The following is a 24,821-nucleotide window of genomic DNA, read 5'->3' as shown; positions in this document are numbered from 1 at the left end:
GATGGGCTCAAGTATAGCAGGGATTGTGGGACTGGCGCGGGATCGGGCAGTGTTTCGTTCTGCTGTGCATGGGGTCGCTATGAGTTGGAAATGACTCGACGGCACTTAACAACAACAACAACAATGGAGACAACCAAACATATTGGGAGAGAGAATCACCAGTCCTGCCGAACTGAGACCACAATATTGAGGGACACCTAGTTCAACTGGCATAATGTACTATGTTACATTATGTACATTAAAAATCTTGTTCCAGAGCCTACTTTGGTGAGTAGCAACTGGGGTCTTAAAAGTTTCTGAGCAGCCATCTAAGATGCAACTATTGGTCTCTTCTCATCTGAAGCAAAAAAGAGTGAAGAAAATCAAAGGAATTTGGAAACAGTTAGTCCAAGGATATTATGTGCCTTGAGACCAGAAGTAGATGATAACCAGCTACCAATGCCAACCACTTGTGAAGGCATCAAAACTGGATATCCTGGATAGAGTAGGAGGAAAATGTAGAACAAAACACAAAAATGACCAGAATTTCTGGTCAGATGGACCTTGGTGGGAAGTTCAAAACTATGGCCACGGGATACCCTTCAGGCCTGGGATTTGACTCACTCACAAGGATTGGCTCTCAGCCCAACAATAGAAAGACTTTGTTCATTGGACCAGTTGTGAATATTTTTCTTTATACTGAGGTGTAATTTATACTGCAAACTGTAGTCTTTAATCTTCATCAGTAAGTGCTTCAAGTCATCCTCACTTTCAGCAGGCAAAGTTGTGTCATCTGCGTATCACAGCTTGTTAATGAGTCTTCCTCCAATCTTGATGCCATGTTCTTCTTCTTGGAGAAGAACAGCTTCTTGGATTATTTGCCCAGCATACAGATTGAATAAGTATGGTGAAAGGATACAACCCTGATGCACTCCCTAATTTTAAACCATGTAGTATCCCCTTGTTCTGTTCAAATGACAGCCTCCTGATCTATGTACAGGTTCCTCATGAGTATAATCAAGTGTTCTGGAATTCCCATTCTTCTCAGTGTTATCCATAATTTGTTATGATCCACACAATTGAATGCTTTTCCATAATCAATAAAACATAAATAAACATCTTTCTGGTTTTCTTTGCTTTCAGCTAAGATCCATCTTACATCAGCAATGATATCCCTCATTCCACATCCTCTTCTGAATCCAGCTTGCATTTCTGGAAGTTCTTTGTGAATATACTGCTGCAACCGTTTTAGAATTATCTTCAGTAAGATTTTACTTGCATGTGATATTGATGATATTGTTTGATAATTTCCACACTCTGTGGGATCACCTTTCTTTGGGATGGGTACAAATTTGGATCTCTTCCAGTCAGTTGGCCAGGTAATTGTCTTCCAATCTCTTGGCATAGCTGAGTGTGTGCCTCCAGCGGGGCATCTGTTGAAACATCTGTTGGTATCCTGTCAATTCTTGGAGCCTTATTTTTCACCACTTCCTTCAGTGCACCTTCAACTTCTTCCTTCATTGGTTCTTGATCATATGCCACCTCCTGAAATGGATGAACATTGACTAATTCTTTTTGGTACAGTGACTCTGTGTATTCCTTTCATCTTCTTTTGATGTTTCCTGCATCATTCAATATTTTTCCCATAGAATCTTTCAATATTGCAACTCAAGGCTTAATTTTTTTCTTCAGTTCTTTGAGCTTCAGAAATGCTGAGTGTGTTCTTCCCATTTGGTTTTCTAACTCCAGGTCTTTGTGCATTTCATTATAATAATTGACTTTGCCTTCTCAAGCTGCTCTTTGAAATCTTCTCTTCAGCTCTCTTATGTTGTCATTTCTTCCATTTGCTTTAGCTACTCTCCATTGAAGGGCAAGTTTCAGAGTTTCTTCTGACATCCATTTTGGTCTGTTATTCATTTCTTTTCTTCTTAATGGCCTCTTGCTTTCTTCATGGATGATGTTCTTGATATCATCCCAAAATTCCTCTGGTTTTCAGCCATTGGTGTTCAGTGCATCAAATCTGTTCTTTAGATGGTCTCTAAATTCAGGAGGGATATTACCAAGCTAATATTTTGGCTCTCATGAACTTGTTTTAATGGTCTTCAGGTTCAACTTGAACATGCATATGATCAGTTGGTGGTGTGTTCCACAATCAGCTCCTGGCCTTGTTTTGGCCAAAGATATTGAACTTCTCCATCACCTCTTGCCACAGATGTAGTCAGTCTGATTCGTGTGTACTCCATCTGGTGAAGTCCATGTGTATAGCCACTGTTTGTGTTGTTGAAAAAAGATATTTGCAATAAATACATTATTGGTCTTGCAAAATTCTATCATGCGATCTCCAGTGTTATTTCTATCAACAAAGCCATATTTTTCAACTACCGGTGATTCTTCTTTGTTTCCAAGTGTTGCATTCCAGTCATCAATGATAACCAACACATATTGAATGCATGTTCAGTCAATTTCAGACTGCACAAGTAGAAATCTTCAGTTTCCTCATCTTTGGCTTTGGTGGTTGGTGTGTGGATTTGGATAATAGTAGTGTTAACTGGTCTTCCTTGGAGGTGTATGGATATTATCTTATCACTGACAACATTGTACTTCAGGACAGATGTTGAAACAGTCTTTGTGATGATGAATACCACACCATTCCTCTTCAATTTGTCATTCCCAGCATAGTAGATCATATGGTTGTCTGATTCACAATGGCCAAAACCAGTCCATTTCTGCTCATTGATGCCTAGGATATCAATCTTTAGCATTCCATTTCATTTTTGACAACTTCTAGTTTTCCTATATTCATACTTTGTACCTTCCATGTTCCTCTGATTATTAATGGATGCTTGCAGCTGTTTGTACTTATTTTGAGTCGTACCACATCAGCCAAGGGAGGTCCCAAAAGCTTTTCTTCATCCATATCATTAAGGTCACCTCTACTCTGAGGAGTCAGCTGTTGTCATCTTTCCTTCTCTGAGTCTCTCTTTCTGTCTGTCTCAATGTCTTCTGTCTCTCCTTCTCCCTTTGTCTTCCTATTTCTCTTACTTCCTGAGTCTCTCTCCCTTGCTATCTCTCCCTACTTGTCTCTTTCTCTCTCATCCCTTTCTGAGGATCTCTGTTTCTGTAAACTGGTAAAGTTATGGGTAATTATAGCAGAGTGAGTTGTTAGGGATGGTAATTGGGGTGTCAAATCAAATGCACATACACATCTGTTGAATGTAAAACAAATTTTGCCTGTACATTTGCATGCAAAGCACAATAAAAAAAAAGAAAGAAAAAGAAAAGAAGCACAAACAAGTACTTCAAGTCATCTTCACATTCAGCAAGGAGGGTTTTATCATCTGCATATTGCAGGTTGTTAATGAGTTTTCCTCCAATCCTGATGTTGTATTCATCTTCATATAGTCTAGCTTCATATTTGCCCAGTGTACAGATTGAATAAGGATAGGGAAAGGATACAACCCTTTCATATTCTCTTCCCGATTTTAAATCATGCATTATGCCCTAGTTCTGTTTGAATGACAGCCACCTGGTCTGTGTACACGTTCATCATGAGCACAATTAAGTGATCCGGATTTCCCATTTTTCTCAATGTTAGCCATAATTTGTTATGATCCAAACAGTTGAATGCTTTTGCCTAGACACTAAAACACATCTTTCTGGTATTCTTTGCTTTCACCCAAGATCTGTCTGATGTCACGAATGATATCCCTCTTTTCATGTCCTCTTCTGAATCCAGCTTGCATTTCTGGAAGTTCTCTGTGAATATACTGCTGCAACTGTTTTTGAATTATCTTCAGCATGATTTTACTTGTTTGTTGTGTTAATGATGTTTTTGATGATTTCCACATTACATGGGATCACAACTTTCTTGGGAATGGGTATAAATATGGATCTATTCCAATTAGTTGGCTACGTAGCTGTCTTCCAAATTTCTTGGCATAGCCATGTGAGTGCCTCCAGCACAACATCCGTTTGTTGAAACATCTCAGTGGGTATTCCGTTAATTCCTGGAGCCTTGTTTTTTGCCAATTCCTTCAGTGCAGCTTTAACTTCTTTCTTCAAGACCATTGGTTCTTGATAATATGCCATCTGCTGAAATGTATGAATGTCGACCAATTCCTTTTCGTACAGTGACTCTGTTTATTCCTTCCATCTTCTTTTGATCCTTCCTGCAGCATTCAATATATTGCCCATAGAATCTTTCAGTATTGTAACTTGAGGCTTGATTTTTTTTTTCCAGTTCTTTCAGCTTGAGAAATGCTGAGCATGTTCTTCCCTTTTGGTTTTCTACTCTAGGTATTTGCACATTTCATTATAATAACTGACTTTGTCTTCTCAAGCCGCTCTTTGAAATCTTCTTTTCAGCTTTTATCTTGCATTTTCTTCCATTTGCTTTAGCTAGTCTGTTCAAGAGCAAGTTTCAGGGTCTCTTCTGCCATCCATTTTGGTCTTTTTTTCCTTTCCTGCCTTTTTAATGATCTCTTGCTTTCTTCATGGATGATGTTCTTGATTTCATCCCACAACATCTGGCTTTTGGTCATTTGTGTTCAGTGCATCATACCTGTTCTTCAGATGGTCTCTCAATTCAGGTGGGGTGTAATCAGCATCATTTTTTGGCTCTCATGGATGTGTTTGCATTGTCCTAAGCTTCAATGTGAACTTGAATATAAGCGTTGATGTTCTGCTCTACAGTCAGCTCCTGGCTTTGTTTTGGCTGAAGATAATGAACTTCCCTCATTGCCTCTTTCTGCAAATGTAGTCAGTCTGATTCCTGTGTATTCCATCTGGCAAAGTCCTCATGTGTGGCCAATGTTTATGTTGACAAGAAAAGTATTTGCAACCAATAAGTTGTTGGTCTTGCAAAATTCTGTCATGCCATCTCCAGTCATTTCTATCACCAAGGCTCTATTTTCCAACTACTTGTGATTCTTCTTTGTTTCCAACTTTTGCATTCTAGTTATCAATGATAATCAACACATGTTGATTTCATGTTGGGTCAACTTCAGAGTGCAGCAACACAAATTTATAATTATTGCTTTATGCAGTTGTGTTTTAAATAAGGTAGGATAAAAAAAGGAGTCACAAAAATAAATAAATGTTTACTATCTCTTTACGACCTCTGGTAGCATAGTGCCTAAGGCACTTGACTGCTAACCAGAAGGCTGGCGGTTCAAACCCACCAGCCACTCCTCAGAAGGAAGGTTGGGCAATCTACTTCCATAGTGATTACCTCCTCGGAAACCTAAGGAGGGATCGCTGTGAGTTGGGTCCGACTTGATGGCACATAACAACATCTCTTTATGATTATTCTCGATTTAGTGATACAGTGTTTGAAGACTGTATTTTAGACATTTCTTTGAGTTTTGGAATATTTAAAATAGCTGAATTAAAGTATTTTAATTTCTTGTTTATTTTTCTGTTCTTTACATGTCCTCCAGTTTTTGTTTTAGAAACTGGACATTTAAAATAATATAATGTGGCAATTCTAGAAATCAAATTCTCCCCCTATGTAGAATTTATTGTTGTTGTTGTCTGTTTGTTTAGTGACTTTGCTGTATCTGATTATCTGTAAAGTCTGTGTTCTTTGTCACATGCAGTCACTGAATTGCCATGTTTGGTTTGCTTAGTGGTTAGCAAACTTCTTTAATTTTTGGAATCAGTAAGTCTCCCAGTTTTTTTTGAGGGGCTCTGTGTGTGTATGTTTGAGCATGACTTCAGTGCTAAAAAGGCAGTTTGAACCTCTGTCTTAGCTTTCACTTTGTGCTTGCACAGTGCCTGAAGATTAGCCAGATCTTGAGCTTAGGGAACCTTACTATGTTTTTCTTGAGCCTATGTATAGCTCTGGGTATATGCACAGTCCTGTACATGAATATTTCCTCCTAGATTCCCATGGATATGTCAGAGCTTTTTAAAATTCCCTACTGCCAGAAATTCAAGCCTGATTCAGACAATGGTGTGGACTGTGGTATGTCATTGCTGGTATCAGATGGATCTTGGCTGAAAGCAAAGAATACCAGAAAGATGTTTATCTGTGTTTTATTAACTATGCAAAGGCATTTGTGTGGATCATAACAAATAATGGATAATGTTGTGAAGAATGGGAATTCCAGAGCACTTAATTATGCTCATGAGGAACCTGTACACAGATCAAGAGGCTGTCATTTGAACAGAACAAAGGGTATTGCATGGTTTAAAATCACGAAAGTTGCACATTAGGGTTGTATTCTTCACCATACTTACTCAGTCTGTATGCTGAGCAAATAGTCTGAGAAGCTGGACTATATGAAGAAGAAAAGCAGCATAAGGTTTGGAGGAAGTCTCCTTAGCAACCTGCGATATGCAGATGATAACTTTGGATTCAGTATGGATTACACCTCAACATAAAGAAAACAAAAATCCTCATAACTGGACCAATACACAATATCATGATAAATGGGGAAAAGATTGAAGTTGCCAGAGATTTCATTTTACTTGGATCCACAATCAATGCTGATGGAAGTAGTAGTCAAGAAACCAGATGACTTATTGCACTGCAAATCTGCTGCAAGAGATTTCTTTAAAGTGTTAAAGAGCAAATCTGTCACTTTGAAGACTCAGGTACTCTTGACCCAAGCCATAGTATTTCAATAGCCTCAAGTGCTTATGAAAGCTGGAAAATGAATAAGGAAGACTGAAGAATTGATGCATTTGAATTATGGTATTGTCGAAGAATATTGAAAATACCATGGACTTCCAGAAGAACTAAACAAATCTGTCTTGGAAGAAGTACAGCTGGAATGCTCCTGAGAAGTAAGAATGGCCAGACTTAGTCTTTTGCGCTTTGGTCCTGTTTTCAGAAGGGACCAGTCCCTGGAAAAGGTTTTCATGCTTGGCAATGTAGAGGGCCAACGAAAAAGGGGAATACCCTCAATGAGGTGGATCGATACAGTGTCTGCAGTGATGGGCTCAAGCATAGCAAGGATTGTGAGGATGGCACAGGTCAGGCAGTGTTTTGTTCTGTTGTACATAGGGTTACTATGAGTCAGACCCTACTCAATGGCATCTAACAACAACAATATAGATTTCATCAGTGGCACATATGGTTATGTGTTCAAATATTAACTGAAAGGTTAGTGGCTTGAACTCATTCAGAGGAGCTTTGGAAGAAAGACCTGGTGATGTTCTTCCAAAAGGTCACAGTCTTGAAAACCCTGTGTAGTACAGTTCTACTCTGCAACACAAGGGGTTACCAGGAGTTAGAATCAATTAGATGTCAACTGCTATAGTTTTTTTGTTTTGTGGAATATCATTTCCAGCTTTTTCTTTTAAGCTTTTTGGTTAGTCTATTGTTTGCCCCACTATTATTCACAACCTTTCACTTTTTTTGTTTTGACAAATGTCCCCGCAGAAGATCTCTGGGAATAACTCCTCGGAAGGAAAGTTGGGCAATCTACTTCCATAGTGATACTGCCTCGGAAACCCAAGGAGGGGTCGCTCTGAGTGGGGGCTGACTCGACAGCACATAACAACAACACCACCAGCCATGTTTTGCTTTTTCTCGGCAGCTGCCAGGCTACTGGTTTTCATTGTGATTCCAGGCTGTTGGTTTTTAAGGTTGCTGCAGAGCTAGGCTTGAGGGAATGAGAATAGGGCAAGTTAAAAGGCTACAAAATTTGTTCTTCTACTGAGGTTCAGCCATTTTTCTCGAAAAAAGAAAACCACTTCTTGTATTGCTGTCAGCCTTTGGTTAATTTGCAGAGTCCTAAAAGTTGATTCAATGTTCTCATTGTTTTATGGAAGAGAAAATATTTTGGAATCCTTTAATCTACCATTTTTGCTGCTATCATAATGGGATACAATCTTTGAGAACAAGAGTTTATGATGGGCAGGCATTGCTTTTTGGAAAGATTTCAAATTATTAGTAACAAAGTGATGAAAAATGGGAGGTATGTTATTAGGATTAATATCCTTTTTTTCCCACAATGCCAATGGTATTCTCTTTTCATTTTCTTTCTTGCTTTCCTTTTTGGACCTTATTTTGGTTTTTCATTTTGGTGTTTTTTAGGTGTGGCCTAGTCTACTCTATACCTAATACATGTGTCATCTCCACTGACAGAAACTTGTGCAAATTTTCAGGTGGAGAGAGGAAAATAACCTTACTTTTCAAGGTTCATGCTGTTTAAACATTATTCCACTTTAATGTGTTTTTGATTTGTTCTTTACATGCATATTCTCATGACCTCCTGGGACCTTCCAAATCTTCCAATAATTTTCTTGGTATTGACTGCTAGAAATAGTTTTGTGTTCCCTCTAAGTGGGCTATTTGACAATGCATTCCTTCCAGATTATAACAAGTGTAAACTTATCCTGGAATCATCTATTTTTATTTATCCCAGCCATCTATGGTGGTTTGCCAGTTTTTTATCCATGACAAAACAGTTTTTCCAATCTTATGGTGACTCAATTTTTATATAGCCTTCAGCAAAAATTTTTTTTCAAAATACTACTTTTAAATGACACTTTTTGCCTCCTCTTTGCTTACATGGAACAATGTAAAAGGCAAAAGGGATTACTGCCTTCCTAGATCTGGTGGCACAGTGCCTAAGGCATTGGACTGCTAACCAGAAGGCTGGCAGTTCAAACCCACCAGCCACTCCTCAGAAGGAAGACTAGGCAATTTATTTCTGTAAAAATACTGTCTCAGAAACCCAAGAAGGGGTTGCTATGAATTTGAACCAACTGAATGGCAGTGTGATTTTTTTTTTTTTTTTTTTTTTTTAGCGTTCATGAATGAGCAAAGTGGACCAGGAAGGTGCACTGACATTCCAGGTCACACAATGGTAGATCTGACTGACTCCAAATAGTAGCTAACATTTTTAAAGTGTTCTTTATGTGGCAGGCACTGTTCAAGTGTCTTTCCTATTAATTTTTTACAACAGCTCATTTTCCCATTTAACAGTTGAATACATGGATATCTGGAGAAGTAAAACTATTCCCAAGGTCACAGTTAATAAATGTGGTACTATGTATCAGACCTACCCAGTTTGGATCCAGAGACTTTGCTTTAAATTATTCCACTCTACTCCTGCTGCAAAGCCTATGCTTTTTACAGCACACCTGGCTGCATAAACATGGGTTGATGGCCTCAAGGAAAGAAAGGTTATCTATGTAAAAAAAATCAGGGACATCACTTTTCCTCAGCACACTCTATGTGAGACAGTAAGTGTTTAATCATCTCATGAGATGATGCCTTTGGATTATCCCAGGGTTTACCTGTGTGTCCCAGCGGGCACCTTCCATGAAGAGGCCATGGATATAGGCCCCTTCTCGAGGTGGGCTCCTAAATTCTTCTCTGTTCTTCTTTGTCACGTCACATTGCAGGGCCATCTGGTCCAGTGGCCACTCATTCTTGCGGGCCATAGACTGCATGATGGCGGTCAGGAATGATTGGGGGTTGAAGAAGCCTGTCAACCACACAGTGGAGGGCATTGCAAAGTCGCCTGTCCAGGCCTCGAGCTCCTTGATTCGGTTGAGGAGATCTAAAAACCAGGCTGCCAGTCCTGCCATGGAGGGGTAGGCTCGTCTGGCCCAAGGCTCTGGCACCGTGTCTAGGTATAGGGCGTTCTGTAAGTTCTCCATGTCACTGGTCATGGTCAGCTCCCCCTGGAGTGAGAATAGGAAGAGTGAGGAGGCACGAAGTCTCTCTAGTCAACCAGCTTTAGAGCCCATCTGGCTCATGCACCAGGGCAGATAAAGCATGGCTCCAGGAGTTGGTGATACAATGACCATCTCTGTTATACACTTGATTTGCAAGTCTTATCACAAAGTTAGGAGCTCTGGTGGTGTAGTCCCTAAGGCATTTGACTGCTAACCAGAAGGCTGGAGGTTCAAACCCACCAGCCACTCCTTGGAAGGAAGATTGGGCAATCTATTCCTGTACTGATACTGCGTCAGAAACCCAAGGAGGGGCCACTATGAGTCAGATCCTGCTTGACAGCAGTGAGTTTGAGTTTTCTGGTATCACAAACTTTGTTCCTCTAAAACCCTCCCTTCTCTGGTGATGTCAGAGTCTATATCTGTCTACTGACAGTATTTCAGAACACCCAGTTGCTTTCTACTGTGGAACTTAAACCACATACGGATTCCATGCCTGTTCAACTCTATGCTAGAGTTTGGGGTTCACAATTTGCCTCTAGCCTTTGCAGCAGCCCTACAGACTTCTGCATGCATCTTAGAAATGTCAAAAACCAAAGCCTGAAGGATTTATAGTCCCACAAATCAAGAATTTCCTTTAAAAAATCAAGCTGTTGAATACAAAGTCAACTTTAAGGAACCCTCTTTCAACTGCTAGATAGCTACTTTAAAAAAAAAAAAAGTGGCACCAAAAACCATTTTTAAACTTTCTAACTGTGGCTTTGTCAAGTATCTCTAGCAATTTCTCAAAGGTCCCATTTCTATTAGAGTGGTTTCTGCTCAGAGGTTAGGATAACCAACAAGACTTGGCTTACCCATTGAGTAGGACTGTGGGCTAGAGACTGAGCTGGAGATTGGCATATGAACTTCTAGACCCAGATCTTTCTCTTAAGTTTTAAAATTGTTAAAAAGAGTTTTGCATATCTCCCTTTAAATGAGCACATTTCAGTGTCCTGAATGACAGAAAGTAACTAACCTTATTGACTACTGATATATAGGAAACAGACTAAACTAATAACTTCTTTAGGAATTTACTAGATAAAATATAGCTATCATATTTACATTGTCTATACTTTAGGTCTGGAGGCTGGGCTACTTTGAGATATTAATACTTTAAAGAAAAGCCAAACATCCCTAATATTCAATATTCAGACCAATGATAATTGAGTATAGCCTGAATTACATACATTGCACTTCAAATAAATGGATGGTGTTACAGGGGTAGAAAAATAGATTTTTCCCTATGTGTCTACTCAGATGTATCGAAGTGCTACCAAGAATAGTGTGCTGGGAAGGATTCTGAGGCCACAGCAAGGCTTGATGCGAGTTATAAGTGTCTTGTACTTTCCACCAAAGTTTATTACTTTTAACCACATGCAAATTAGGTGAACAAAAATTTCTTGTGGTAGATTTCCTTAAGGATCTGCTTAAATGAATCTTATTATTGGGTTAAAATAGGAAAAAAAAATTCCTATTGGAAATTTCTTTTAGTATACAAAGGCATCTGGAAAAAAAAAAAAAAGGCCATAAATACTACTTGTAATATGAAAGAAGGAAAACACTGAAGGTCACATACTGTACGATTATATTTATATGAAATATATAGAATAGGCAAATCCATAGAGATTGAAACCTGCGAAGGGCTGTGAAAGGGGGAATGGGAAGTAACTGTTTAATGGGTGCAGAGTTTCCTTTCAGGGTGATGAAAATTACTTGGAACTTGAGATGTGGTTGTATAACACTGTGAGTTTACTAAATGCTACTGAATTGTATACTTTATAATGGTTAATAGCTAATTTTAGGTTGTGGGCATCTTACTTCAATTAAAAAAGAAAACACTAGATACTTATATATCTGAGCCAAAAGCAAGCTTCTGAAACAATATGGTCTTCCTCATGCCTCCAGTTATGTGATAATTTATCACTATATGTACTTTATAATAATTTTTTGTATAGTAAAATGTTTGCATTAGATAGCTTAGTATTTAATAAAATAATATTAAGTATAAAGAGTAACTTTAGTACAAAGGGAAAAAATTAATGAGCAGATGATCATAGCTTTCTGCTTTCTTTTATGAGGCCTTATTGGTATAACATGCAAAGCCTGTATATGATATGCTTTGGTTAAATAAAAAGGAGGGAGATATTTCTTTAAAATCTACTGAGTTTTGCAATCTCATAATATCATTTATAAGAATTAAATGAGGTGATGTATGGAAATATTTGGTGCTGTGCCTCAACCAGTGTAGGTGCTCTGTACTTACTTATTGGGACTAATACCTCACTCTAAGCCCTATGTAGAACCTGGGGGCTTCTGGTTCCTTTGAATTCTTCCCTGTTTCTCACTTTACTCTAATCACTATATTAAGAAGACCTTTTGAGAAAAAGTTGTTTTCCTTGTGAAAGTATGAGTTTAAGCTCCTCCCTTTTTCTACCCAAATATCTAAACACCATGGATTTAATATATGTCACTACATTTTAAGAATGCAGCATTTGATCTTAAATTGTAATGCATTTGATCTTAAATTGTTAAGACTTTATAAGGGCCCAATAATAGATCCTAAAGTAATATTTTATTATAATTCAGAACCTTTTTTCTTTAACCTCATATAATCTTTGCATTTGATTTTTCATTCAATCTTTTCTTCTTAGTTAAAACTTTGGCCTAACCCACATCTAAATGACCAGACCAGCTGTTTCTCTGTCCATAATCAGAACTACAGGAATCCAAAAGACTAGTTGTTTTAGGCTGGGTTCTCTAGAGAAGCAAAACTAGGGAAGCTTATATAATATGAAGGAGAGAGTGAGAAACTTATCTCAAGGAAATGGCTCACATAGTTGTAGAGGCTGGCAAGTCCCAAGTCCTTTGGTCAGATGTTAAGCTGCAGGCTTCTCCTATTTCACATAGCTGCAGGAGCTGACAAACCCAAGATTGGGAAGCAATACAATAGGCTTCTGGCCTCTTAATGGGGCCCACATATTCCTTAGGATTAGTTCATTGTTCTTCATTCTTTTTGTTTGGTTTCCAAACTGAGCATTTTCAAAGACCCTGGTCCTCTCTTCTGTTATTTCAGTTCTATTTCTAGGCCCTTCCATGGTGTTGTTCATTTCTGTTACCTTTAAGCTCTAGTGTTCCTAATTTTTTTAAATAAAGATTTCTATCTCTTTGACTTCTTGGTAAGATAGTAGAATAGGTAGACAAAGCTACACAGACCCTCTTCAACAAAGAACAGAGAAACCAATGGACAGAAGATAATCCTGGAGTCCTGAGCTTTGAAAGGAAGTATACAGAAGTGCATTAGGCACCAACTAGTGGAAAAACCTTAATGAAAACAGTGAGTATGGAGACGGACAGAGTTGCGGACTGTCAGCTACACTGACGGGACCAAAAGCCTGAGTATTTCCAAGTGGGGTTGGGACCTAAGGATTAACTGAAAGATGAGCTCTGGTCACCAAGGGCTACAAGGACGACTGTGCTGGTGGCCTATGACTATGAAGGGAAACAGCAAGGAGGGAGACTGAGCTGTGGACTTTTAGCTGTCCAGAGGGTGCAGCCATTTTGATTGTTTACAAGCAGTAGCCATTTTGGATATTTAAAGTGACTGAGGCACAGCCATTTTGAATGTTTACAAGTGGTGGCCATTTTGTATATTTAAAGTAACTGACAGCACAGCCATTTTGAATGTTTTCAGGAGGTGGCCATTTTGCATATTTAAAATGACCGAGGGTGCAGCCATTTTAAATGTTTACAAGCGGTGGCCATTTTGGATTTTAAAGTGACAGCATTCTCATTCAGATTCCAGGGACCTAAGAATAGGCCTTATTTGCCAAGGACAGCAGGAATATACAGAAGGCTGATAATGGGAAAGGAGACAGGGTGAGTGTGTAAGTGCTGCCAACCAGTGAATAGAGTAGCTCAGTACTCTGCTTAGGTAGATAACATCTAAACAAGACAAAGAAAATGAAAATCATGGGCAAGTCATGCCAACATACATACAATTTCATAAAAACACAAAAATGTCACAGTGTCTTGCAGACAACAGAGCATCACAGTCCACACAAAGAAGTAATATAAAGCAGGAGAAACAAGGGACCAGGATACAGACCTAGAACACATCCCTGAGCAAGAAGCAGCATTGGAACTCCCTGATAAAGAATTCAAAAGAATTATATTTAGGAACCTTCAATGGATCGAGAGACAGATCAAGGAAAACACTGACAAAATTGAGGAAAACACAGAGAAAACCCTAGAACAATTTCAAAAGACAATACAAGAACAAAATGACAAAATAAATGAAAAATTAGAAATGATACAAAATCTACACATAGAAATCCAGATTAATTCTAAATTTTCAGAAATAGATAACACATTGAATGGGCAAAGGAGTAGAAATGAATCAATGAAAGAATTAGTGAGAGTGAAGAAAAATACCTCAATACTTCTTTGGAATGGGATCAATTAGAAAAAAGATCAAAATGAAAAAATCCTAATGTTCATATGGGATACCATCAAAAGGAATAACCTATGTGTACTCAGAATTCCAGAACAGGAAGAGACAAATAAAACCATAAAGAAAACTGTTGAAGATTTGTTGGAAGAGAATTTCCCTGGTATGATGAAAAATGAGAACATATCCATTCAAAAAGTCCAATGAACTCCAAACAGGATAGACCCCAAAAGAGAATCACCAAGACAATCATCATCAAACTCACCAAAACCAAAGACAAAGAATCTTGAAAGCAGCATAGGAGAAGCAAAGTTACCTACAAGGGGCAACCAATAAGACTAAGCTTGGATTTCTCAGCAGAAACCATGCAGGTGAGAAGACAATGTGATGGTATATATAAAACACTGAAAGAAAAAAAAATTTCCAACCAAGAATTACATACCCAGCAAAACTGTCCCTCAAATATGATGGTGAAATAGATTTCTGGGTAAGCAGAAATCAAGGGAATTTGTTAAAAGCAGACCAACCTTACAAGCGATGCTAAAGGGAGTCCTTTGGACAGAGAAGCAACATCAAACAACAACTGACCATTAACACACATGATGACATAACCCAGAAACCAACCCAACTATGGAAGTATCCAAAGTAAATAAGATTAAAAGATTGTAAATAGTGAAGCAGAGACATCAATTGACAAATGAGGACAACTACAAACCAAAAAGAGGGAAAAAGTTATGTAGTTACAGAACTTCTAAATGGTAAGGAAGTCAAGAAAACTGCAGGACAGAACGGACTGTTCTAAACTTGGGAAGAAAATTATAAATCACAGGGTAACCTCAAAGAAAAATGATAATCCTTCACATCAAAATAAAAAAGAGGACCAGCACAAATATTTAGCAAATACTAAAATAATAGCAATGAAGAAAGTGATAACATGATTCCTAAACAAAATGAGCTCAGCATTGAAAATTATAAGGAACAAAGAAATCAGAACACCATGAAAAAACATATAACAAAATCACAGCAACAAATTCATACTTGTTGATAATTACATTGAATGTCAGTGGATTAAATGCACCACTCGAGATGGAGAGTTGTAGACTAGATAAGAAAATATAACCCATCAATATTCTGTCTATAATTTGTTGTTGTTGTTGTTATGTGCCGTCGAGTCGGCCCCGACTCATAGCGACCCCTCCTTGGGTTTCCGAGGCAGTTATCACTACGGAAGTAGGATTGCCCAACCTGTCTATAATAGATGTACCTTAGGGAGAAAGACAAAAATAGCCTGAAAATCAAAGGTTGGAAAAAGATATATCAAGCAAATGGCACCCATAAAAGAGCAGGAGTGGCAATATTAATTTCTGATAAAATTGACTGTAAGACAAAAACCACCATCAGAGACAAGGAAAGACATCATATAATGATCCCTATTTGGTGATGATATGATCCTATACATAGAAAACCCAAGAGACTCAGCAAAACAACAACAACAACAAAAAAAAAAAACTACTGGAACTAATTTAGAGATTTAGCATAATGACAGGATACAAGATCAACATCCAACAATCAGTTGGATTCCTCTACACAAGCAAGGAGATTGCTGGAAACGAAAATAGGAAATTAATACCATTTACAACAGCTACCAAAAAAAAAAAAATACTTGGGAATAAATCTCACTAGGGATACAAAGGACCTGTATAAAGAAAACTACAAATAACTACTCCTAGAAACCATAAGAGGTCTACATAAATGGAACAAATACCATGCTCATGGATAGGAAGATTGAACATTGTGAAAATGTCAGTACTACCCAAAGCAGTCTATACATTTAATGCAATCCCCATCCAGATCCCATCAACATTCTCTAAGGATATGGAAATACCAATCACTAACTTTATATGGAAAGGACAGAGACCTTGGATAAGCAAATACTATTGAAGAACAACAAAGTAGGCGATCTCACACTTCCAGATCTCAAAACCTACTATACAGCCACAGTAGTCAAAACAGCCTTGTATTGGTACAACAACAGACACATAGACCAGAGGAACAGAATTGAGAACCCAGAAATAGATCCATCGACCTATGGTCAGCTGATTTTTGACAAAGGGCTGAAATGGATTACATGGGGAAGAGATGGTCTCTTTAACAAATGGTGCTGGCAAAACTGGATATCCATATGCAGAAAAATGTAACACAATCCATATGTCACACCATACACAAAAACTAACTCCAGATGGGAACTAACACTTATATGTGAAACCTAATATTATAAAGTTTCTCAAAGAAAAAATAGGGGCAAATTTAGGGGCCCAAATAGCATAGTGCCTAAGGCACTTGACTGCTAACCAGAAGGCTGGCGGTTCAAACCCACCTGCCACTCCTTGGAAGAAAGGCTGGGCAATCTACTTCCATAGTGATACTGCCTGGGAAACCCAAGGAGGGGTTGCTATGAGTTGGGTCCGACTTGATGGCAAATAACAACAACAACAACAACAATTACAACAACAACAACAATTACTTCACAGATAGACTGTTAAGCATAACCCAAAATGCACATACAGCAGAAGAGAAACTAGATGAATGGGACCTTCTAAAAAGTAAATTTTTATGTGCATCCAAAGACTTCTCCAAAAGAGTCAAAAGAGAACCTACAGATTGGTAGAAAATATTCGGCAACCACATATCTGACAAGGGACTTATCTGTAAAATTTATAGAAAACTTGAACACCTCAACAACAAAAAGACAATCCAGTTAAAAAATGGGCAGAAGACATGAATAGACATTTCACCAAAGAGGATATTCAGGCAGCCAGCAAATACATGAAGAAATGCTCACGATCATCAGCCATCAGAGAAATGCAAATCAAAACAACAATGAGATACCATCTCACCCTGGCACTGATGGCACAGTTCAAACAAGATAGAAAGTAACAAATGCTGGTGAGGATGTGGAGAGATTGGGACTCTCATACACTGTTGGTGGTATTGTAAAATGATACAAGCACTGTGGAAAACAGTATGGCAATTCCTTAAAAAGCTGGAATTAGAAATATCATTTGAGTCAGCAATCCCATTACTAGGTTTATATTCTAAAGAAGTGAGAGCCAGGAGAAGAACAGATATATGCACACACATGTTCATTGCAGCACTATTTACAATAGCTAAAAGATGGAAACAACGTACATGCTCATCAACTGAAGAATGGATAAGCAAACTATGGTACATACACATAATGGAATACTATGCAACACTAAAAAATAATGTAGAATCTGCAAAACACCACATAATGTGGATGAACTTGGAGGACACTATGCTAAGTGAAATAAGTCAGTCACAGAAGGAGAAATACTATATCAGTTCATTATTGTAAAAAGTCCAGGAAAGGTTTATATATGGAAGAAACTTTCTATGTTGGTTACCAGGGGTGGGATGGCAGGGGAGGGAACACTGAAAAAAAAAAAAAATGCATTGACCCATGTCATTTTAGTTTTGTGTATTTCACTGTCCATAAATTGTATTTCAACAAAATGTATTTTTTTTAAAAAAGATTTCTATCTCTTTACTGAAATTATTTACTCTACATCTTTATCCATGTTTTCTTTTATCTCTTTGAGGTAAAAGATATATTTGGGATAATTTCATTATTTGTTCTTTCTTGGGGATTATTTCTGATCCCTTGTTTTGCTCATTTGTTTGTGGTATCCTTTCCTGTCTCTTTGTATGTTTTATAATTATCTGATGCCTATGACACATTATTTATTTGTTTTAACTTTAGAAGATCAGGAGATTCTTTTCCACCTTCTTTCCCTCCTTCTTAGAATGTTCTTGCTTGTTGCTATTTCACAGGACTCAGCATGGTCGCTGTACCATCTGGGATAGGTTAGCTAGTAAGGTGCTGATCCAGAGGTGCAGCTTAGGGTGTTACACTAGACCAGGGGCAGGCCACCGGCATATGAAGGACCAGTGGCAAGGTCATTGGTTCTGCTCAGACCAGAGGTGGTGCTGCAGGTGCTGTACCAGTCCAAATGGGATCCTGGGCATGGTGCTGGTCCAGGTGACCTGGGCTCTGTATAGGTCTGCAGAAGGTGTCCTAGACTCCATGTAGGCCAGAGAAAGGTGTTTTAGACTCTGTATGCCATGGTGTAGTGTTGGTGCATGAGTGATGATGCAGGTGTTATGTTGGTTCTGACCAGGCACTTCAGGTTTCTGTGTGGGGCATGTGCTCTTGTGGGCTTGGGTGGGCATGTCCACAGCATTGGAATACTTGATTTTGAAGTGTTGGGGTGGGATAGATGTGTTTATGATGTCGGGTTGTGGTAGGTGGATGTTTTGAGCTGGGTACAGGTAGTGTTCCTGCTATGGATGTTTGGGTGGGATTCTAACCTCAGGCCCTTCCGTTTCCTTGTGGGGAGCTCAGCCTATGGGTACCTTTCACTGTAGGTGACAGGGGTAGCCTCCTGAGTGGTTGGGCTGTGGACCTCTCCCAGCCATCTCAGGTGGGCTTCCCAGGTGATGAGTGCTCATTGGACAATTTCCAGTGATTACCCTTTATTATACTCCCCGAGGTTAGGGGTGCAAAAAATTATGCAGTGCCACTGATTTTTCCATGTGCCCTTTCCCCATGGCTTTAGTATCAGCCTTCCTGTTCCATACCTGTGCTTTCCTACAGTTCAATCAACACCACTCTTCTCAGGAAGCATTATCCTGGGGTTCCTGGGATTCCACTCTATGGTACACTCAAGTCCTTCTCTGTGTCAGGTCTGTCCAGTCCTGGTGTGTACCCTGGTCACCTTGTTGCTCCATGCCAGAGCTGGTTTCTTAATTTATCTGTCTTGGTCTTTTTTTTTTTCCACGTTGCTCCCTCCTGTGCTCTCTGCTCAGAAGTGCCTTATGTCTCCATTCCAGGATTGCTGTGATGAGCCAGGCTGCTGAATTGGGTAGTACGATCTGTCAAACTCTACTTAACCACTGTGTGTATTCTACCTTCCTCTTGATTCTGTTTTCCTTTTGGTTCTCCAACTCTTCATTTTGCTGTATGGGGTTCTAAGATCTTCAGTTAAATCACTTCTTGGTTGTCTCTTTCTGACATTGCTGCTGAATGATGTGAATGTATGACCAGTTATGCCACCGTCTTGCCTCCTGTCCCCTCTTGTCAGTACTTTTTAATGAAAATTGTACTTTCTGCCTTCCAGTGCATAGAGGGAGCAGGAGAAAAAAGCAACCTATAGTAGAATGTATTGGGATAATTGCTTCTAGGCCAATGCACCATCACCACCAGTCAGTACTGTTTTTGAAATTCACCCCATCACTACTGCTTATCACCATGGACCCTTTCTTTGCTGCAGCCAAAGACACGTTTTGGGGTCCTCTGCTCTGAACATCTGGAACATACTGCTTGTCACCACCTATTGTAATCCTACCTTCCTCCAAATTCCCTTGATGCTTCCTCTTCTCTCAGGCCTTCCCTTCTCCTACATACCTGCTGCCACTCCACTCCCATATTCCTTCTGTTATAATCAGTTTTGTGTCTGTCTTCCTATAAGACTGTCATTTTGAAAAGGAGGGAATTCTCTCCTAGTTTCCTTGGCATCTTCCAGCATGGGGTACCAAGACTTGTCTCAGGCAAGTTGCTCAATCAGCATTACTTGAGCTCGACTAAAAGAAAAGAGAAATTCCCTCTGCAGCCCTCTTCATCTTTGCCTAGGACACACTGTAATTCATGAGACCAAATGGCAGCTGAGACTCTTAGAAGAAAAATGAGTGAATGAATTGGAAATCAAGTAGGTAAACAAATTGTGCCAAATTGCATGGATTCAATAAGCTAAGCTTGCAACAAACTTACTTGAGATAATTACTAATTTATACCTGGATGCCACAGTATTAGAGCTGCATAATGTGACAGGCAAAGTACTTATTTGCATTGGAGATTGTTCTATGGATTTTTGTATTGTATTTGATTATAAGCTAGTACATAATGTGAAGATATTACCAAACACTGTCATTGTTCAACATCCCTTTCCAATTTCTCATTCCTCCAACCACATTGTGGGAAGAAGGAAATTAACCATAAAAAACTCACAAGTAGAGAGCATTTTTAGGGCAATGAAACTTTTTAATATGATACTGTAATTGTTGACACATGACATTAAGCATTTGGCAACACCTATAGGACTGTACAGCACAAAGAACTCCAATGTAAACTATGGATTTAAGTAATTAATAATAATGTATCATATTGGTTCCTCAGTTGTAACAAATGTACCACACCAGTGCAAGGTGTTAATAATAGGAGAAACTATGTGCAGGGGAGATATGTAACTTTCTGCACATTTTTTCTGTAAATCTAAAACTACTAAAAAAAAAATTGTCTCTTAAAAAAAAAAACAAACCCACCAACCAAAATGTTACAGTCTATTTCACAGTTCCATGTGACTAGGTATAAAAAACTCACAGTTTTTCCTCTGAACACATAACCAGGGAAGAAGAATCCAAAAGCTAGACACACAGGTACCACTATGTTATATTGCTGGACTCCCAGAACTTTAGTTTTCGTTCTTGGCTATGAAATGGGGTTCTCACTTTCCCTCTGTTTAAGGTTACAGTTCTTTAAACAAACATGCCAGTGTAAACTAAACCAGCAAGAGTCACCTTACTCAATTTCTAAAAGCAGTAAGACTTCCCACTTACCTGTCACCCAGGTGAATGGTAATAACAGTGCTTATCTATTAGATTCTCTGCTGTTGTGGTAACATTCCGTGGAGTCGGACCCGACTCATATATCACTACTACGGAAGTAGATTGCCCAACCTTCCTTCCAGGGAGTGGCTGGTGGGTTTGAACCGCCTACCTTCTGGTTAGCAGTCAATTATCCCATGATGGATAAAGTAAACTTGTTGAAGCCATTGGCAGTAGACATAATAGATGATTTTGTTGCTCAAGAGAGACATCAGTGATTGCGTGATGTCATTCAGACCCCATTATGTGTTTCTGAGCCTCAGTAGGCATTAATTCTTTTAATTCCTCTGATGGGGCAATAATAATAATACCAGTACAATACAGGAGTTGCCGAGGAGTTGACTCCAACTCATGGTGAACTATTTATGTCAGAGTAGAACTGTGCTATATAGTTTTTTTTTGTTTTTGTTTTTTTGGTGTGTGTGTGTGTTGAGAATATATACAACAATATATAAGAATTCACCAGTTTCTACATGTACAATTTAGTGACATTGATTACATACTTTGAGTCATGCAACCATTCTCACCCTCCTTTTCTGAGTTGTTCTCCATTAACATAAACTCATTGCCCTCTTAGGTCCCTATCTAAACTTTCAAGTTGCTGTTGTCAATTTGATCCCATTTAGATAATTCTTAAAAGACCATGATGCTAAAGACAGACATTTTTTATTAGTTAAGCTAAACTGTTGTTTGGTTTTAAGAAGACTTTAGGGCATATTTTTGGTTTAAGGTTTAAAGATGACCTAAGGGCCATTGTTTTAGGGGTTAATCCAGCCTCCATGGCTCAAGAAAGTATACCATCCATGAAAACTTGAAATTTTGTTCTGCATTTCCTCCTTTTGATTAGGATTCTTCCATAGAATATTTGATCAAAATGTTCAGTAATAGATTAGGTACATACACTCCTTGGAGAGATCAATCATGGGAGAATAGAAGGGCTATGTATGCACAGGGAGACAGCTCAGGGGGCAGGAGTGCATGCATGGAAAGGACATAGGGAAGAGGTTAACTATGGGGAGGAAGTGGGGAGCTGTTGCACTGTGGGAAATTGCAGTCAATGTCATGAGACAAAAGTGTATGTGAGCTGCTATATGGAAAGTGAATTTGCTCTGTAAACTCATCCAAATCACAATACAAGTTTTTTTTTTTAAAGTTCAATAATAGTAGCTGGGCAACATCTAGTTCTTCTGGTGTCATGGAAAAGTAGGTAGTTTTTTGGAGGCAATTATCAACACATTCCATATCTTCCTATTATTCCTGACTCACTTTCTTCATCTTGCTCTGGATGAAAAGAGACCAGTAGTTATGCCTTGGTTGGCAGCTTGCAAGCTTTTGAGACCGCAGGTACTTAACAACTAACTAGGAGGTAGAGCAGAAGCACTAAACTTGTTATTAGCCCAATTAACAGAAATACATGAAACCATGACCCTAAACCTTTAAACGAAAGAATCAAATCCCTTGAGGTTTTGAGTTGTACATAAGCAACCACAGCAGCTACACTTTTGTTGTTGTTGTTGTTATTGTAAATATATCACACAACTTTTGCCAATTCAACGTTTTACAAGTGTACAACTTATTGACAGCAATTACAGTAATTGGTTGTGCAACCCTACCCTTAATAAATGTGATTTTTCCATCACTGTAAAACCCCCTTTTCCCCCTCTCTCTTGCCACTGGTAACCACTAATAAACCTTCGTCTCTATATATTTGCCTTTTATCATCTTTTTATATAAGTGAGATCATACAATATTTGTCCTTTTGTGATTGACTTACCTCAGCATTTCTTCAAGCTCTATTAATATTGTACCATTTGTCAAGACTTCATTTATCCTATTGGCTAAGCAGTATTCCACTGTATGTGTATACCATATTTTGTTTATCCATTCATCTGTTGATGGGCATTCTGGTGTTTCCATCTTTTGGCTTCTGTGAATAGTGCTGCCGTGAACATTGGTGTACATATCTCAGTTTTCAAGGAGAATTGCTGGGCCATATAGTAGTGCTCATTTTAGTTTTTTTAGGAAGTACCACACTGTTTTCCACCATGGCTCTATCATTTTGCATTCCCAGAAGCAATGGGTAAGGGTTACAGTTTTCCCATATCTTTGCCATATTTGTTATTTATTTTTTTTTTTTTCAAATCTTAGCCACCCTAGTAGAAATGAAATGGTGTCTTATTGATGTATTCATTTGCATATCTCTGATGACTAATGGAGCATCGTCTCATGTGTTTGGCGGGCATTTGAATGTCCTCTTTGGTGAAATGTTACTAAATTTCTTTGTCCATTTTATGATTGGGTTGTCTTCTTTTCTTCTTCTTCTTCGTCTTCATCTTCTTCGTCTTCGTCGTCTTCGTCATCGTCTTCGTCATCTTCTTCATTGTCGTCATCTTCGTTGTCTTCTTCTTCGTCGTTGTCTTCTCTTCTCCTCCCCCCCTCCTCTTTGTCACAGTAAAGTCTTTTGATGAAAAAAAGTTTAATTTTTATGAAGTCCCATTATCTTTTGCTGTTTTTCCTTTTGTTATTATATTAGATAATTCATTGTTAAAATCTAGGCCTGACAATGTTGCCCCTTATTTTCTTCTAAAACTTTGTGGTTTTTAGTTTGAGTATTTAGGTTTGTAATCCATTTTGAATTTTTTTGTGTGGTATGAGGCAAGGATTCTGTTTCATTTTCCTGTATGTGGAAATCCACGTTTTCCAGCACCATTTATTACAGTGACTCTTCTTTCCCCATTGAATAAATGGACTTAGCAACCTTATAAAAAATCAGTTGACCACAGATGTGTGAGTTTCTTTATGGACTCTCAATTCTATTCCATTGGTTTATGTGTCTGTTTTTATACCAGTACCATTCTGTTTTGATTACTGTAGCTATATAGTATGTTTTAAAATCAGGAGGTGTGAGTCCTCCTACTTTGCTCTTCTCTTTCAAAATTGCTTTAGCTATTCAGGGCTTCTTACCCTTCCAAATAAAGTTGAGGGTTGGTTTTTCCATTTCTGTAAAGAAAGCTTGAATTCTGATTGGGATTGCATTGAATCTATAGATCACTTTGGGTAGTAATGACATCTTACCAATATTAAGTCTTCTAATCCATGAACATGGAACATCTTTCCATTTATTAATGTCTTCTTTAATCTCTTGCAGCAGTGTTTCATAAATTTCATTGCATAAGTAAGTCTTTTCACGTCCCTGGTTAAATTTTTATTCACTTGGATGGTATTGTAAATGGAATTGTTTCCCTAATTTACATTTCATATTTCTCATTGCTGGTGTATATAAACACAACTAATTTTTGTTTGCTGACTTTGTATCCTATAACTTTGCTAAATTCCCCTATTAGCTCTAGAAGTTTTCTCATGGACACTGGAATTTTCTGTATATAGGATCAGGTCATCTGCAAATAGAGATAATTTTACATCTACTTTTCCATCTGGATACCTTTTATTTCTTTTTCTTGTCTTATTGCTCTGGCTAGGACTTCTAATACAATAGTCAATAGATGTGGTGAGAACAGGCATGCTTATTCTGTTCCTGATTTCAAGGAGAAAACTCACAGTCTGTCTCTGAAATATAATGTTGGCTGGTGGGTTTTCATATAAGCCCTAACTCATATTGAGGAATTTTCCTTCTATTCCATTTTCTTTAGCATTTTCACCAAGAAAGGGTGTTGGGTTTTATCAAATGCTTTTTGTTTGCATCCAAAGAGATGATCATGTGGTTCTTTTCCTTTTTACTATTGATGTGATGTATTATGCTGACTGATTTTCTGTTGTTGAACCATCCCTGCATTCCTGGAATAAATCTCACTTAGTCATAGTATATGACTCTTTTACTATGGTGTTGAATTCTGTTGGTGTCTACTTTTGGAAGAGTTTAAATAGCATTGCTATAATTTTTTCTCTAACTATTTGGTAGAATACCTCAGTGAAGCCATCCAGTCCAGGACTTTTTTTTTTTTTTTTTTGGTGGGGTTGGGGG

At 38.3% G+C, this 24,821-nt stretch overlaps 1 protein-coding gene across 1 annotated transcript in view; it reads right to left on the bottom strand.

Moving 5' to 3' along the window:
- DNAH9 (dynein axonemal heavy chain 9) overlaps positions 1–24,821 on the bottom strand; it is a 722,341-nt gene that overhangs the window by 7,954 nt on the left and 689,566 nt on the right. Inside the window, exon 68 of the mRNA XM_007948048.2 lies at positions 9,232–9,621. Coding sequence (XP_007946239.1) covers positions 9,232–9,621 — 390 coding nt within the window. The remainder of the gene's footprint in view (positions 1–9,231; positions 9,622–24,821) is intronic.

The sequence above is a fragment of the Orycteropus afer genome, unplaced genomic scaffold (genome assembly GCF_000298275.1).
Source record: "Orycteropus afer afer isolate SDZICR_OR568_19922 unplaced genomic scaffold, OryAfe1.0 scaffold00199, whole genome shotgun sequence".
In the NCBI taxonomy this organism is placed as follows: Eukaryota; Metazoa; Chordata; class Mammalia; order Tubulidentata; family Orycteropodidae; genus Orycteropus; species Orycteropus afer.
This window is presented reverse-complemented; position numbering and strand designations above follow the sequence as displayed.